At 39.4% G+C, this 17,814-nt stretch overlaps 1 protein-coding gene across 2 annotated transcripts; it reads left to right on the top strand.

Annotated features, from left to right (window-relative positions):
• Positions 1 to 3,981: 3,981 nt before the first annotated feature.
• pitx3 (paired-like homeodomain 3) lies at positions 3,982 to 17,236 on the top strand. 2 transcript variants are annotated; one of them, XM_044137109.1, is made up of 4 exons: positions 3,982 to 4,217; positions 9,547 to 9,663; positions 13,140 to 13,345; positions 16,667 to 17,236. In XM_044137109.1, exons 2-4 carry the CDS (start codon positions 9,555 to 9,557, stop codon positions 17,234 to 17,236), a joined length of 885 nt encoding a protein of 294 aa, XP_043993044.1. In that variant the 5' UTR covers positions 3,982 to 4,217; positions 9,547 to 9,554. The 2 variants fall into 2 exon arrangements, with proteins under 2 accessions (XP_043993044.1, XP_043993045.1); XM_044137110.1 differs by lacking the exon at positions 3,982 to 4,217 and having other exon boundaries at positions 4,842 to 9,663.
• The last annotated feature ends 578 nt before the right edge of the window (positions 17,237 to 17,814 follow it).

The following is a 17,814-nucleotide window of genomic DNA, read 5'->3' as shown; positions in this document are numbered from 1 at the left end:
ATGATGTTTCTCGATATCACAAAGTCTGTCATCGTACCATTTGCATTCATTTCAATTCACAAGTCTGCAACTGATTTGATGCAATACCATATGTCCATCTAACACAATTATTTGTAAGTTGTTCTGCATAATTTCACCAGAACAACTCAAATGTCATTTGGTCATTTTATTTCTAAGTAATTTCAGGCATCAGGATTTTACAAATCTTTGTGAATAAAACGATGATAATAATATATTACCTGTTCAATACTCTCAAACGACCCATGTTAAAGTGCATTTTTTAATCAGTTAACTTAAAGGAGGCCTTTATTACTTTTCAACACTTAAAAGCAAACATAACAGATGCTGAGCTTTATTCCATACACGTAAAATAATGACATTTTAAGTCCTTTTTTATATGCAATAAAACACAATTTAAACTTTCTCTATCTCTTGATGTCACAAATAAAATATTTTAACAGATCTTTACCAAGGTCACCACTTTGCCTACTACTGAAAGTTCAAATACATTTCAATAATCTTGCATCATCTTAAAGAGGACGAGTTAGATCTGCAATTTTGTCTTGCCTTGATGTAATCGGATCATTAATCATTAAATCACTATATTGATGTGGATCAACGTATTGCCTCACCCCTTGTAACTACTCCCATCCAAAACACATTCATTTTAAGTCAACAAAATAATTGTCTTCAGTAGATAGAGGATGGTGCTGGTAGAGAGCACCTGATGAAGAGGAGGATTTTAACTCTGACAGAACAAACTTCACATTCCTTAATATATAAAAGACTTATGAAAAAACTGAAAAATGTGACCTGAGCTGACCAACTGAATGAGATCCCTGTCCGCCTTTTCTTTCTCAGCATTACATTTAAAGACAGCTTCTAACTAAATTGCTTATCACTTTAATGTTGATGTAGATTAGTTGGACCTATCTCTCGCCAGAGGAACACCTACATAGAGTACAATCAAGTTTATGTGCATACTGTGAAGCGTCCAGCCATTTCATCACTCACTGGCCGTCATGGCTAAAAGAGAAGGTCCTATTTAACCAGAAAACACCCAACTCAACCAGGACCTGTCAAAACCAGGCTGACAACATGTTAATATGTCATGCTTATTGATGTATGCATCAACGCCTTGGGTGATCTTTTTTTTTAGTGTTTTAGATAACTGGCAAATCAAAGATACTAGCCTGTAAATACAAAAATATATTGGTCCACAGCTTTAAATATTGGAGGAAGTTTGGCTGCAATTTTCTTTGGATGATCCTGTTGTAGTTGTGATCCGGTATGTTGGGGTTCACCCTGGTGAACGAGAGGGAGAAACTTCCCTCCGCCTATGAGTTGGGGGAGAGGCTCTGACTGTTGCTTTTGCTTACCAGCTGAACAACAGTTCAGATTACATGTTTTTGGAGTCCTTGGAGGGGTTACTGGAGAGTGTCCCTCCTGGGGACCCCCTTGTTCTGCTGGGAGATTTCAGTGCTCACGTGGGCGATGACAGTGAGGGGTATAGTTGGGAACCCAACTGGTGTTCTGTTGTTGGACCTCTGTGCTCGTCATGGATTGTCCATAACAAACACCATGTTCAAGCATAACAGTGTCCATATGTGCTCTTGGCACCAGGACCCCCTTGGCCGCAGTTTAATAATCAACTTTATCGTCTCCTCATCTGATCTGCAGCCACATGTCTTGGACATGCGGGTGAAGAGAGGTGCACCAACTCACCCGGAGTGAGTTGGCGCTGGTGGTCCTGGTCTAACCTGGCAGGCCCAAACGTGTTATAAGGGTCTGCTGGTGAGATGGAGCTTTACCTCCCACCTCCAGGATAACTTTGAACACGTTCCAGGCAGGTGGGGAACACTGAATATGAGTGGACAGTAATCCATGCCTCCATTGTCGAGGCGGCTTCATGAAGCTGTGATTCCAACCCTGAAACCGGCTAGTGGATACCTCACCTTTGGTGAGGTATGCTGTCAGGCTGAAAGAGTCCTATCAGGCCTTTTTGGCCTATGGGACTTCAGAAGCAAACCAAGCGGCATGCGGCTCGAATGGTTGCTAAGGCTAAAACTCGGGAGTCCATGGAGAAAGACTTCTATGTTCCTACCCTCATCTATTCGATTCATCTATCTTTGGTCATAAACTTTGGGTCATGACTGAAAGAATGAGGTCACAGATACAAGCGGCCAAATGGGTTTTCTCTGTAGGGTGTCTGGGCTTTCGCTTAGAGATAAGGTCACCGCTGCTCCTTCACATCCAGAGGAGCTAGTTGAGGTGGCTCAGGGATCTGGTTAGGATGCCTCCTGGATGCCTCCCTGGTGAGGTGTTCTGGGCACATCCAACCTGTAGGATTCCCAGGGAAAGACACGTTGGAGAGATGATTGTTTCTCCGCTGTCCTGAAAACACCCAGCTTCCAAGCACACTTCTCCAGGAAGCTGGCCCAAGAGGCTGGGAAGAGGGAACTCTGGGCCTCCTTACTTAGGCTGTTACCCCACCAACCAACTCCAGATAAGTGGAAGAAGATGGATGGATGGAAGGATGGATGGGTGGATGGATGGATGGATGGATGGATGGATGGATGGATGGATGGATGGATGGATGGATGGATGGGTGGATGGATGGATGGATGGATGGATGGATGGATGGATGGATGGATGGACGGATGGGTGGATGGATGGGTGGATGGATGGATGGATGGAAGGATGGATGGAAGGATGAATGGCATCTATCACTTTCTTGACCAATGCCATACTTTTTAAAATTAATAAATTGAAAAGTAAAATTGTTTTGCATTTTTAAATACATTATGAGTGGACTGTGACACCTGTCATCCATTGTTTAGATAATGGTGTTAACGTTGTGCTTCGAAATTAGCTGAGGAAACATGCAACACATTTAATTTTATAAGCTACATTTTCAAATGACGTTAGTCATGTGATTCTAGCTGTAACTGTGTAAGTATCATGCAAAATTTACTTATGATTAAAAAAACAAAAAACTTTCAACCATTCAACCATTAATCATCATGAATGATGTGTGTGAGAATGTGGCTATTCTTATTTATTAGTTTTTTATCAGTTATTTGTTATGTATTTATTACATTGTGTGTAAATTGTGAGACAGTTATTTTTTTAAGCATATGCACTGACTGATGGCACTTTTTAATTTTTGTTGTTCTTGTGACAATGACAATAAAGATTTATCTTATGTTATCTTATCTTATCTTATCTTATCTCATCTTATCTTATCTTATCTTATCTTATCTTATCTTATCTTATCTTATCTTATCTTATCTTATCTTATCTTATCTTATCTTACCCACTAAATCATTTTTTTCTCTCTAAAATTGGAGCTCACCATCAATGGGGCCCTTGTTGGGTTGGGGAGGGACACTGAGGGATAAAATTTAACATTTCTGCTGCTTAATGTACCCTCTAAATTTAAGCACTAACGGGATTGTGAATGTGTTTATCTATCTCTGGAAACCAAAGGATCTTCAAATTAGCAGTACAATCCATCAGTTTTCTCTATTTTAGTAGTTCATGATCAGATTTGAGTAAATTCTGCTAATATTGTTGTTGTTGTGATCATGCATTAATATGTGACATTTATTAATTAATTCTCAACTACACATGCTATGGTCACTGGAGCGGTTCGCAGCCAGTATGAAGTGACCTAGCTCCTAGCTAGTTGAATTTACTGGAGGGGGGGGGGGGTTTGTTGTTTTGTTTTTTAATATATATATTTTATTTAAGGCCCCAGCTTAACCAACCATCTATGAATAAATGGAAGGGTTGACAGAAGAAGAGAGGGGGAGACGGCTGTGGACAGGTAATGAGAGAAGAATAGTCTGGACCTCACGAGCTCGTAGAGAGACAAAAACAAGGAAGAGGGAGAGAGAAAGACAGGCTGTCCCTTCTTCAGTAGGACCTGTACGCCACACACAATATTTAACATGAAGTGAACCCCCGCCCACCTCCGTCCCTCTGCTCTGAGAGGGGATCGAGCCTCACTCCTGCGCAGCTTCATGTTGATCAGCACTGAGGGAACAACGAGAAGAGGAACGTCGCTGGCTGTCAGGCGCTTTTCCCTGACATTATACCGCACCTTGGAACTTTTTGTTCACGTCACCAGTGAAGCCGAGGCCAGGAAACCCAGCAGCGCAAAGCAAAGTTATTTGCCCTTTTCACGGATTCATTTAGCCAGACCGGCAGTTCACGTAAGTGCACGAGCGCACTTTCCCTCCTTTTTTCTTTTTTTCTTTTATGCCTGTCACTTTGTTCATCAGCTTGTTTTCGTGTTTTCTTGTCTGAGCTGACACAACTATTTTCGCTCAACTGAACGGTCAGTTCGTTTAGTCTGCATCAGGCTGCGTGTGTGTTTGCCAAGTCATTTTCTCGTTTTCATTGTTGGCAAAAAAGCAACAAACAAACAACAACAACAACAACAAAAAAAAAAAAAACCTCAACAGCAGCTTTCGGGTCCGCTGGAAATACATATTACAGTCAAAATGTTTTTTGTTTTTTTTTTTTGTTTTTTTTTTTTCTGTTTTTGTGTTTGCAAGTTTTGCCCGTTGCAAAACTGTTGTGATTTGCACAGAAAGATAAATATTTTGGATGGTCAAAAATATTTTTGATACTACAACTCCATTTAGGCTGCCGCTGTTTGTAATGACAACACCCCCCCCCCCCCCCCACACACACACACACACACGCCCACACACACACAGATAATTTTAATTAGCTAACAATAATAATACTAAAATTATTATTACTGTTATTATTATTATTATTATTATTATTATTATTATTATTATTAGTAGTAGTAGTAGTAGTAGTAGTAGTAGTAGTAGTACTAATAATAATAATAATACCAACAATAACAATTGGAATATGCTAAATCTCGCAGTCTGACGTCAGACAAACATTTTTCTCTACTCTTATCCTTAATAAATAGCTCTACGTTTTTTGTATTTTTTTGTAAATGGATGTGAAAAGCGCAGTTTGCATTGAACCTAAAGTTTCATAACAACCTTACTAATTGATTTAGATATGTATTTATTCATTTAGATATTTATCAAGCTGTTGTCTGATTAATTTAATTTGGGTTAAAAAAAAAGGGTAAAACAAACAAACAAACAAAAAACATGTCAAGTTATTTGAGCAATTTGCATGGTTCTGGAGACCTTCAGTTTATGGCCTCTTTAGGCCCAATAGCAAATCCGGACGTATGAGAGAGAGATTTGTTTAATCCATGTCAGCGTTTGGCCGGAGGGGATGGATGTAAATGTTCCCTTACTGGTTACCAGGCTGTCGTGTGCGTGGAGGCCGACCGGGATGCTGCATAAACCCAGGTAGGCTACTGTTATTAGTCGGCTTGAAATCCCATTACCAAAAATACTAATTGTATACTGACCGTAGGAACCCTGTTGCTAGAAATAAACGCATTAGTTTCAAACTGAGCTGCGTTAAACTCATTTAGGTTGAACATGAATTTCTCCTGTCTTCTGCGGCCCGATATCTTTTTTTAAAGTCCCTTAATTTAATAGAAACTACTCTGAATTAAATCAATTTTTTTAAATATATGTTACTTCACAAAATGAGCCCAAAGAGAAATCAAATTATGAAATGAGAAATCACCACAACCTTATTGTTTGTAGGCTACCCTGGCAATAAAACTAAAACTAAAATACATTAATAAACAAATAAATAAATGCTGAATTATTAAAGTTTTTACACTTACAAAATGAACGACATAAGTGTTTTTTTTAATTCGATAAATCGTTTTAAATTCTAGATGTAGATGAGCTCCATGTTAATCACTGCAGAGGGCTCCTATTACCCGGAACAGACAATTATTTTCTGGTGATTGTGCCGCGGGACTGCCTCGGCCTCTCAGTCCCTCAGTCATATGCAAATAGATGTTATACCAGGGTGGAAATTAACATCTACAAACATTGGTCTGGAATTCCATCTGCCGCCTCTTGGAGGAGGCCCTTAATAAGTTCTCAGACAGCAAAGTGACACACATCTTAATCAACTCCTAATCCCGGGAATTAATTCTCGACGCGTTTATGAATAATTCCCAGAGTAATGCGTGCGGGGTTCGAGCGGAATGCGCCGCGCCGCCAGATGGATCCGGCAATTTTCTGAAAAAAAAGGGGAAGAGGATTTCTGCTTCTCATTACTATTTATTTGTTATTATCATAGGCGGTATTTAAATGAAAGCCTCCGCTGCACCTCAACATCAAAGTTAGACACGCAGTCACACCTCAGCTTGTGGGGTAGAGGGCAGGGGGGAAGAAAAGAAGGGCTGTTTTTTCAGGGCCTCATATAGGAAATAGCCAGGGCCCTGTAAAAGCGCACTCCTCTCCACAGAAGGGCCCTGAGCTGTCGCTGAGCACAGTGTCAGCTGTCTGGGCCCGCCGAACGAGGAGAGCTCCCGATTTCGGAAACATGACGTTGTCTCCTGAGGAGTGTGTTAGGTTAAAAGGGGCCGGGGGCCCCAGTCCCCTCTGGGATGGGAATGCCAGTCAGCCACGGTCTTTCTGCACTGTTCTGATATAAAAGCACGGTTTCACAATAAACCTGTGGACTGATTTTCTTTATTCAGTTATGAATTACCCCCCAGGACTACCCACAACCCCACCAAAAAAATAAATAAAATAAATAAAAGATAACCCCTCTTACAGCAGTACTCTTTTTTTTTTTAAGTAAAATGAGTCCAAACGGAAAACCTAGCTCCATCCACAGACACTATGAATAAAATCTGAATTCAGACAAAGACTTATTCTCAGTAATTCTTTTAATATATTATGTAAACATTAGTCACCAAGCCTTTTTAATTGATATACTTAGAGGCAGGAAGGTGAATCTTTCTGAACTAGAAATTCTTTTTCAGTCTTATTCCAGTGGTTTTCCTTTCTGCAATCTTACTTTCTTTCCCCCAAAATGATACAACAAAAACCTCCATCCAACAGCAGAATACTATTATTCTTAAATCCCAGATGATCTTTTCTTTAAAGCCTTCAGCAAATTTTTCTCAGGACGACTGGAAAGTCATTGATATTATGCAGTTTTCCAGGATTCCTCCTAAAGAAGACTTTTTTGAATAAGTGGGATAATAACAAACTGAACCTGACAGCATTTTAGTAGAATTGGAATTAATGTAGTTAAATTGGAATCAGCCCGTATATATATGTGAATTGGACCTATTAAGATGATATTTGTTTTCAATTTGTGCTTCAAAGAAACCAATTTAAATTCATTCAAATTAGTGACTTTATGACATATTAAAATAATTTGTAAGTTTAGAGTCAGTAGACAGAAGTCAGAAGATGGACCAGTGCTTCAGTGGAAGTCAATAAAATGACTTCCACTGAAGTCGAGAGGAGTTCAAGTGGAAAACCTTTTGCCACCTGCGCTTCAAATTTATGGTCAATTGTTTTCTCGCTTTCCTTCCTATTTCTTCCTCTGAACTCTTTGGGTGAATGTTGGAAATGTCTCATTTTCCGCTGTTCCGACTGACGTTCATTTTGGCGAAAGAGCTACGCTGTTTTACGAAGAATTCTAGAATTGTGAACTCATTGTGGCAGCATGTTGGAGTAGATCTATAAGTGTGTTGTTGTGTCACATCTCTTCTGCCGTCATCTCTTGGGGCAGCAGCATCACAGCCAGACTACGCTGCGACAATCATCCAGCCACCCGTCCTGTGTTTGAGTTCGAAAATGTTTAAAGTTGACAGGAAACTTGAAAATATCTTTTGATAGTTATGCACTTTTGGAAGACTGGAAGATTGATACCTGAACATCAACTGTAAAGTATTAAAAAAAAAAAAAAAAAAAAAAAAAGAAGCAATCATTAAAAACACCCAAAAGCGAATAAATTAACAATGCTAAGCCTGGTGGGGGCACAAGTAAAGCCTGGTGGTCCGACAGGCTTTTAATACACTGAGGGAAACCCTGGAGTTTATAGGCTGAGGCTGATCTAATGAAAACTGATTTACTTTGTCTGACTTTGATTTAAAAAGAAAGGATAAAAACATGACTATCTGTAAACTCAGCTATTAATGTCTTGACAATCAATTAAGCATTAAACATTGCTTATTTATTTATTTTTTACATATGTATAACAATACATACTCATCAGTTTGATCTATGTCAATTGTAAGGTAAAGTGGCTCATTGGGGAGAAGGTGATAGTGGCTGTCAGAGGGTATAGTTCCCCCATCCTCTGCTTCAACCTCACTCCAGTACTGGAGTCAGTGTGTTGCTGTTGTGTGTTTGTGTACAAATCATCACAAAGGCCCACGTAACCACAATACAAAGAGTTGGCATGACAGATAGGAGACGGCAGGGAAACATGAAGAGGGTAGGTGTGTGTGCATGCAGCTTCCCAAAACAGGTTTATCAGAAAATAGAATCGCACAGATAAAATCTATAACATCTGTAGCAATACGGTCTATATACGCACAGAGACTGGCAGTGACCAGCTGACTGTCCAGCTCTGCCCAGACAGAGACTAACACAACATTACTTCTGCTGGAAATGCAAAAAAATATAATGAAAACAAGGCCAAACAGTTAGATGCCTTTTTGATTTTTATTATTCTGGGTTTTTCCATCACTTTGTCAGTTGGACTTGCGAAGTTGCTTAAGCGTGCCGGTGCCTCTGCTTAAATCTGGTTCTGCTGTCAACACGTTGGCTTTATTTGCATCGCATCCCAAACCTCTCATGGCTTTGGCAGATCTGGACGGCTCTGCTTTCCATCAACGTTGTCAAAGCGTTAACTGATCACGGGGCAATCAGCCGCAGCGTGGGAGCCAATGCTTCATCCCCGCGAGTATGAAATTAGACTAAAATGTCATTGTGAGGCTTTTTTGTGGCTCGTCTCATATTCCAAAATAGAGCCGGTCCACAGGACAGGCCTTCATACAGCTGCTTGTGTCAACCTCTTGTAAAGACTCACAACTGCCACACACATGGGGCAAACAGAGAAAAAAATAGACACACGATGGAAGCTACTGACAGATGAAGCGAAACACAAAATGGAGATATTGTTAATTTACAGGATTTTATTGCAACAGTACCACAAAGAGTGGAAAAAAAAGTCTCACGTCACGTGTATAAAATGCACTGTAAAATGACTTTTATTACATTTGAGAGATTTGAAAATAGATGCAATTCTGCTACGTTTCTAAGGTGACTTATAACTACAACTACAACGATGAAGTCTAATTACAACAGTTTTCTGTAAAGCCTTATTTGATTTTTATGTAAAAGTCAGAATTTCTACAACGTTTGGAAAGAGTGGAAAACAGTGAGCTGTAAAATCATTCACACCTTCAAAACAGGAAAGGTTAGACTGCATGAAATGAAAAAATATCAAATAATTAAATAAAACACAAAATGGTACTAAATGTTTAACGATGAAGTGAGTTTCTCTCTTATTTGAGGATCACAGCGCCCGTGTTAAATGTGACCTGGGAATATTAACCTATTTATGACTTGTCTCTCCTCCGTGTGTGTGTGTGTGTGTGTTTGCGCATAGAACCTGTGATGGATTTTAACCTGCTGACAGACAGTGAGACCCGCAGCCCGGCGCTGTCTCTCTCTGACTCCGGAACACCGCAGCATGAGTCGGGATGTAAAGGCCAGGACCAAAGCGGTTAGTCAGCACATCTGTCTGTCTCTTCCTGTATAGCCTATATGGATCAGAATTTTTAGTAAATTATTATTTTTTTGACTGCGCTGAACAAAACCGTTTCATTTTTAACTACTAAACTTCCTTGCTCTACATTGTTTTCTTCAACGCAAACGTGTCAATAAGCATATATGTCATAACATTTATGAAAATTTAACCCCAGTTTTGTGATTTCTATTATTTTTGTTGTCAATGTCATAGTTTATTGTATCGCTGTCAGTCCACGGCAGCAGCAGCCCGTGGCTGCAGCGGGCTCGCCGGTTCCCCGGGCCCGTCACGGTGCGCTGATTAATCAACCCACAGCGCGTATCGGTGGCGCTTAACCGATCAGCGTGAACCGACGTGTTCCACGTGGACCTTACAAACAGAACAGAAAGAGACATCTACGAAGTCTCCTGATGTAATCAGAACAATTCATATTTTCTGATTTTGTGGCTCAGTCTGTTTATGAACTTTTAAATAATAAACGTAGTTTGCAAACCGCTTTATAACATTCTAACTAGTCAAACTATTTAAAGTTTTAAGGAAGCCTTGTTTATTGAGCCGCAAAGCCTTAATGGTCGCTTTATTTAAGATTTAGTTTAGCTGCAAAAGTGCACAAACCACCGATTAACACCCGTTTTGAATTAGGTACTTTCTTAAATTATACTTTTTAAATGATCGGTGTGTAATTATATATTGCGAACCAGAAGGTTTTTATTATTATTATTATTATTATTATTATTATTATTATTATTATTATTATTATTATTATTATTATTATTATTATTATTATTATTCCAAAGAGTATTCTTATTTATACAAATAAGACAAATACAAATATTTATACAAATGTTTTAGTTTTTGTAGAAACGATTTGGTGATTTATTATAACGTTTAACAACTTTTTAAAAAATGTTGTTGTAAAATATATTTTAGAATTTAAATTCAGACTTTGTGGACCACGCGCGTTAAAGTTGGATTCTGTTTCTTTTAAAGTCGGTGGAAGAGGAATCAATATAAATGTGTACAGTAGCCTATCTTATTTTATTTTTTTTTACTAATTTGTGTTCCACAAGATTTTTGTAACCTATTTACTTATTTGTTTGTTTTTCCAAGACAAAGGATCATTTTAATAAAACGAATGACTGAACACAGACAGTCCAGTTAAGGGACATTAATTTATGAGAAGAATATTTCTCATCGTTGAGACTTAATTCTATTGGATAATAATAAACAAATCGCAAACTTATATGTAACTTATGTCTTAAGAGGAGCGCTACAGCTGCTAAGCCTTGACTCAATCATCTGACGTGATTATTTTTTTCTTCCAGAAATAAAAATAAACTGACTTCTTTTATTTGCAGCATTTTTGTTAGCTTGAGATTTTTTTGTCTTCCCAGGTGTTGAAAGGTGATGATTTTAATACTTTGCTGAAGTGATTTTTCTGCTTAAAATAATCTGATGCACAGAGCTCTAGTACAGCTTTCTCCTTCTGGCACATAGTTAGTCAAACTGGTCCCATTGTTCATTAGGACATCACTCTGAAAGGCCAGTCCTTTCCTCTGTGCTGTGTTATAGGCTTAAGTGACAGCTTACCAGTGTCAGTTTACTGCCAGATAACAGCCTCAGCCTGGCCCTTATTGGTTTTGCTGGTGGCCCTGTGGAGCTTCCTTTTTAAACCCAGTTGATCATTTTGAACTGCTCCCAGAGACCTAAGCCGTCACCAAACAGAACCCAACCTGCCCCGGTCACAAAGGCCTGATCCACGGGATTAGCTAGCCAGCTAAATTCACGTCTTTCCGTAAGGTCCTCAAATTGCATTAGTTTGACGAGGAGCCAAGGCAGACATAACATTCAGCAGACCTTTAAGCCAACTCTGCTGGGGAGAAAATGCAGTCAGCAGCAGCATCAGATCCACTTTGCATGTAATAATTGTTTGCATTTGTTTTCCCAGTATTGTAGCACAATCACGGTTGTCAGTTTCTTGCCTGAAGGGACTTGAGTTGCTATTTGAACAGAGATTATGTTTTCATTCATCTCAGGTTGGGGTGTGTTGATTATGAGCTTCATGCAAATTTATGTGGAGGTGTGGCACGTATAGATACAAAGAACTTTGACTTGATAATTTGAATTTTGCACTAATCTTTAAGCACATCTTCTTGAAGTGCAGTAACACCCAGTGCTTTTATTTATTTTTTCTTCAGGCCATTAGAGATTGGATTTGTTTTTGTTAGACTAATTTATATAGTAGTATTAAACCTTCAAACCTTATTTGTTTTCTGTTTTTCACTAACGTTTAAGTGTTGACTGCTCTTCTAACAACAGTCTTTCTGTATTTTAATATGCTAATACAAGGTTTCCCCCAGAAAACTTTCTAAGCCTGGTGGTTGGGCGCTAGGTCAGTCATTCATCCAGCGGCCCGTCGTGTTTTTCAGTTAAACAATGTTTAAAGTTGACAGGAGATTTGAAAATATCACGTGATAATTATGTATAATTGAAAGATTGGAAAATGAATGCAGACATTTAAAAAAGACTTAAATAAATAAACAATCTTTAGCGTGGTGGGGAATTTGCCAGAATCTTGACTTAAAAATGGCATCTGCCATAATTTCTGTTGTTGATTTTTTTTTTGTTTGGCTGTCATACAAATAATCCTGCAGGTGCTACAGAACCCTAACCCTATAACACCAAATGACTTTTGTATGTTTTATGATTACATTTTAGCACACTATAAAATAATATATTACTGAGTATGAATCACACATTTAATTTTGTATCATGCTTGAGGTCTGCCAATAAATGTCCACCATGTCAGTCAGTGGCAAAAGCTGTAAGTGAGAAAAATGGCTGGACGTTTTAGTGATTTTCCAAACATCTGCAATCTACTCAGTTGTCATATTCTACAGATTTCCAGTGAACTGTGTAAAACGTTAATCTGCTATCACAAACATGCCAACAAAGAAAGATGATTGTTTCAACATGGCAAAGTATGGGCTAGCGAGGACCTGTTCTGTCTTTTATGCCGGAACAATACTTTTCAAACGTTTTGTTGCTTACCGTTCTGTACTGTCTGTTTATCAGACAGCAATTGTCTGATTTATTTGAAACAGGTTTTTAAAGAGAAGAAACCAGTCAGTACGGGTGTGTGAATGCATCACCAAGAACAAAAATAATTAGCTTACCATGACTTTTCTGCTTGAGGAGGAGTAGAAAGAAGTGAACGCTTATTTAATCAAACTAACTCATAACAAGACAAGAAAATCTACAGATAATAGTAATAGTAATAATGATAATTGGAAATAACGACTGGACATGCAGCATCAGAATCATTTCCAACTCCTTGCCAATGTACACCTATAAATTCTTCTTAATATATGTTCTATAACAATAAATACAATGTAAAGAAAAACACACACAGAGAGAAACTGATAATAATGATAGCACCTGTTTATCTCCAGACACTGAGAAATCCCAGCAGACCAAGTTGGATGAGTCAGGTGTTGAAGACGGCTCTCTGAAGAAGAAGCAGCGGCGGCAAAGGACTCACTTCACCAGCCAGCAGCTCCAGGAGCTGGAAGCCACCTTCCAGAGAAACCGCTACCCAGACATGAGCACAAGAGAAGAGATCGCCGTGTGGACCAACCTCACTGAGGCTCGGGTCAGGGTGGGTACACACACACAGTCGTCCTCATCATCTCATTGGAATAGGAAACCCAGTTCTGTATGTTTTGTTTTTGTTTGTTTGTTTTTATGTTCCATTAGCTATATTAAAACACGTAAGCATGTTTGGACCTTGCAAGAACACTGGGTCAATTTAAACTGCAGGACAAAAAAAAAAAAAAAAAAAGAGGTCAGAACGTCAGTCGGACCGACACAGTGTCACATGGTACTTTCAACATGACTCTCGATTGTGTTGCAGTCGTGATCTGAGGCAGACTAATTTTTCTCCTCTGGAAATATGGCACAGTTGCACTGGGAGATTTAACTTCAACCAAAGCTTATATCACAAAATCTAGACTCACTGAGGGAGGTCGGTTGTACATACATATCATGATATCAACATGTGTGTGATCTAGGTTGATTATCCTGGGTTATCCTAGGGGAATGTGCAAAAAGAGTATATTCCCTCTCTTTGTGGCATTCTGGCTTATTTCACAACTAATGATTTCACAACTAACATTGTTAGTTGTGAATTTCAGATAATGAAAACCTTCAATCCTCAGACCTATATAATTGATTAAATGGAGAAATGTTATGATCCTGGGAAGCCTGTTTACATTACACATACAGTCATTAGCTATGATTCCATCCCGTTGTCATGCAAATTCTGAGCAAATTTTAAAAACTTCACTGTGTTTGAACTGTGTAAGGGAGTACCAAATATGGGACAGTGAAAGGTAGAATCTGGACGGTCCCTATGGCTTGCAATGTTACTGACGGAACAAGAAAGTCCCAGCAGATAGATTTTGTACAAGACACAGTGGAGGATGCTTTGTCATGATCTGGAGAGCTTTCTGGTTCAGGTTGTGCAGGGACATCAAAAATGGCTATGAGGAAATGTCGCAGCAGGCAACTCTGTGAAATACATTAACTTTGCTTGACTACTGTGTTATGAACGCAGAAGCTCATAACTTTCTCCAGGGAAACAATTTTCTTCTTATGTACCACCCTACATGTTCTCCTGGTTCAAATCCTGTGGAAAATGTTTAGGGAAGGATAAACACAAGAGATTTACAAAAAAGTGAGTTCCTCCTAGGTTCAAATCCCGGCCCGGGGTCTTTCTGCACGGAGTTTGCATGCTTTCCTGTGCAGAACTGGGTTCTCTCCGGGTACTCCGGCTTCCTCCCACAGTCCAGAAGCATGACTGTCAGGTTCACTGGTCTGTCTAAATTCTCCCTAGGTGTGTGTGTGCATGGTTGTTAGTCCTGTCTGTCTCTGTGTTGCCCTGCGATGGACTGGCAGTCTGTCCAGGGTGACCCTGCCTCTCGCCTGTTGACCGCTGGAGATAGGCACCAGAAGCACTTGCAACCTCACTAGGGAGAAGTGTGTAATATAGATGGATGGGATGGGAATTCCACACTAAAGCAGCTCTTCCTAAAGCCATGAAGCAGCATTCCTACCAGACTACTGGAAACACCATCATGAATTTTTGAACTGATAACAAGAACTGTGCCTGCTCACTATTAAATCTTTTTTTTTGACACTGTTAGGGTTTTGTGGGCTTTAGCCTTTAAACTTCAGACCAGCTGGCAAAACAGCATAATTAAGTTTCAATAATTTGCCTTCGTATTTGTATTATATCTTGCTGTAAATTATTCTCACATTATGAAGCTCTAATTACCATCTAGTTATAATCCAGCATTGAGAAATGTGAGATTTGGTTTCTCATCTGTTCCCAAGATGGAGAGTGCTTTGGACTTTGTTAACATTAACATGCAAACATTGTTCAGAGACAAAATGCGTACACCTCTAGGCAATGATTTGCTACTAAAATCAAATGCAAAGTATTGTAGAGAACACAGGGCCTTGATGCGTTCTAGGACAAAAGCGCCTTTTGACTCCAGCCTTGTTCTTCTCATTGATACACACACGCACACACGCACACACCCACGCACACACACCCACGCACACACACCCTAACCATCACATACCCTCTTCCCCTAAAACAGGGTTTCCTCTCATGGGGACCAAGATTTGTCCCCACAAGAAGCAGTGGTCCACACAAACCCACAATGTAGACAGAAATATGTTCCCACAAGGATATAAAGACCTGGTTCATACACACACACACCCCCCACACACACACTTATACTGCTGCGATGGGCTGGCGACCTGTCCAGGGTGACCCCACCTCTCTCCCATTGACCGCTGGAAATAAACACCAGCACCCCAATGGGATAAGTGTGCCTCCTTTTTCTACCTTTTTTATTAAAATAATTGATTGTATTGACTCCAAATGCAAAACATTTAATCTTGTTTATCTTCGATATAAAAGTTAGAGGAAAGTTTTCCATGAATTTACTCACAGATGAACTTTCCCTAAGATCTATTTTCTTCCTTTGAAATTTTAACCAAAGGTTTAGTGAAATTAATATCCCTTAGATAATAGACCACAAAATTACAAATTTGAGGATTGCTCTTCTCTGACATGACTTTCATTTAGATGTCACTATTTAAATAAATGACTGATTAGTTTCAATAAGGTCTGATTAATACTGTTTGATCATACACTTCATCTTAATTTGCGGGATCATTATGTCTTTACCCGTGTGCACACAGTAATACTGAAATCAGGAGAGTGAGCTTAAGTTGCTCTGGCTGAATCTTTTTTTAGAATTAGACTTTATTGACTTCAGACTGTTTCAAGAAGGAAATAATTGGAAGAAAATTGTTCATTTTTTCCTGAAATTTTGTCTTGCGTGCAAACATCAAATTCATAAAGTGGATGAAGGTGAGGGAACCCTTCACCCAGGCCGAAAAGTGTTCACCGTTAAATCCAATGTAACTGCACTCTAATAGTTTTTACCATATTATCATAGTCGGTGACCTCATCTCCATGTTTGGACAGAACAAAAGTATATTTCAAAGAACATTAAAAATCTTCAATTTACATAAAATCAAGCGTGCTTTTTTAGTAGGTTATAAATTACACTCTTGAGTGAAAGCAGGACTAAAACACACTTGTTTTATTTCATGGTTCTCTTTGCATCTTGTATTCAAGCTTGTTATTCAGGGATTGAATTCCTTTCCTCAGTAAGTAAGTTCACAAAGTCACATCTTTGCTAAAGTAAGGCATATTGTAAATAAAACTGCCACAAAACACTGAGCTTTGATGAAATGGAGCGACTTTTAATTTGTGTTTGTTTCCTTTCTAATGAGACAATAGAACTTGATGTTTCGATAAGACATTTACTCTATTGTTCAGAGTTTACTACAACTAAACTGTTTGCACAAACATATGATTGTCTTTCTTCCTATGCTTTAGGTATGGTTTAAAAACCGCCGTGCAAAGTGGAGAAAAAGGGAAAGGAACCAGCAGGCAGAGTTGTGTAAAAATGGCTTTGGCGCCCAGTTCAATGGACTCATGCAGCCGTATGATGAAATGTACACAGGCTACTCCTACAATAACTGGGCAGCCAAAGGGCTAGCAAGCAGCCCGCTGTCTGCCAAAAGCTTCCCATTCTTTAATTCAATGAATGTAACTCCCCTGTCAACCCAGCCTATGTTCTCGCCTACAAGTTCCATCCCCTCCATGAACATGCCCTCTAGCATGGTGTCCTCGGCAGTAACTGGAGTCCCTGCTGGCGGGCTAAACAACCTGGGGAACATCAACAACCTCAACAGCCCGACAGCGCTCAACTCTGTAGCGGTGACTGCAGCCACATGCCCCTACGCCACCACAGCCAGCCCCTACATGTACAGAGACACCTGCAATTCCAGCTTGGCCAGCCTACGGCTTAAAGCAAAGCAGCACACCAACTTCGCCTATCCAGCGGTGCAGAATACCGTGTCCAACCTAAGCCCCTGCCAGTATGCTGTGGACCGACCCGTATGAACTCCACATATGACTTTACAAACCAGCTGTAAAGCCCACCGCCACTCCGAATTTTCATCTCTTCAGTTCCATCTCTAGAGCGCTGGTGGTGCAGCAGATCAGTTTGTGTACTGATGGTTAACCATCAATCGAGTCACAGTCAATGCCAACAAATGGGACACCACAGATGGACCATTGTTTCTTCTACGGATTGACCACAGATGCAGAACTGATCAAGCATTTTCAAGCTCGTTTTAAAGAGGAGGATTTGATTTTCCTTCTTTTGAACTGCATGATGAGAGAAATAACAGAAATCACGGACAAGTGAGCTGTTGGACTGGTTGTTAGCATCTTGGGTAAGAAACATGAAACAGAGCACTCATAGAAAGTGGGCTTATGGTTTCAAAGCCAGCAATGTTCTTTCCCTGCTTTCTGCGAATGTATATAACGAGCCCCAAGTTATTCATACCCCTGGCAAAATTAGATATAAGTGTTTTATTCAACCAAGAACCTTACTTCTGTCCAAATGCAATAAGACAATGTGAAAGGACTATGAATATTAAAATTTGTTTTTGTTTAAATTATATTAAAAAGGCATT

Source organism: Gambusia affinis, linkage group LG13 (assembly GCF_019740435.1).
Source record: "Gambusia affinis linkage group LG13, SWU_Gaff_1.0, whole genome shotgun sequence".
NCBI lineage: Eukaryota > Metazoa > Chordata > Actinopteri > Cyprinodontiformes > Poeciliidae > Gambusia > Gambusia affinis.
Note: the sequence above shows the minus strand (reverse complement) of the source record. Positions and strands in the feature narration are given on the sequence as shown.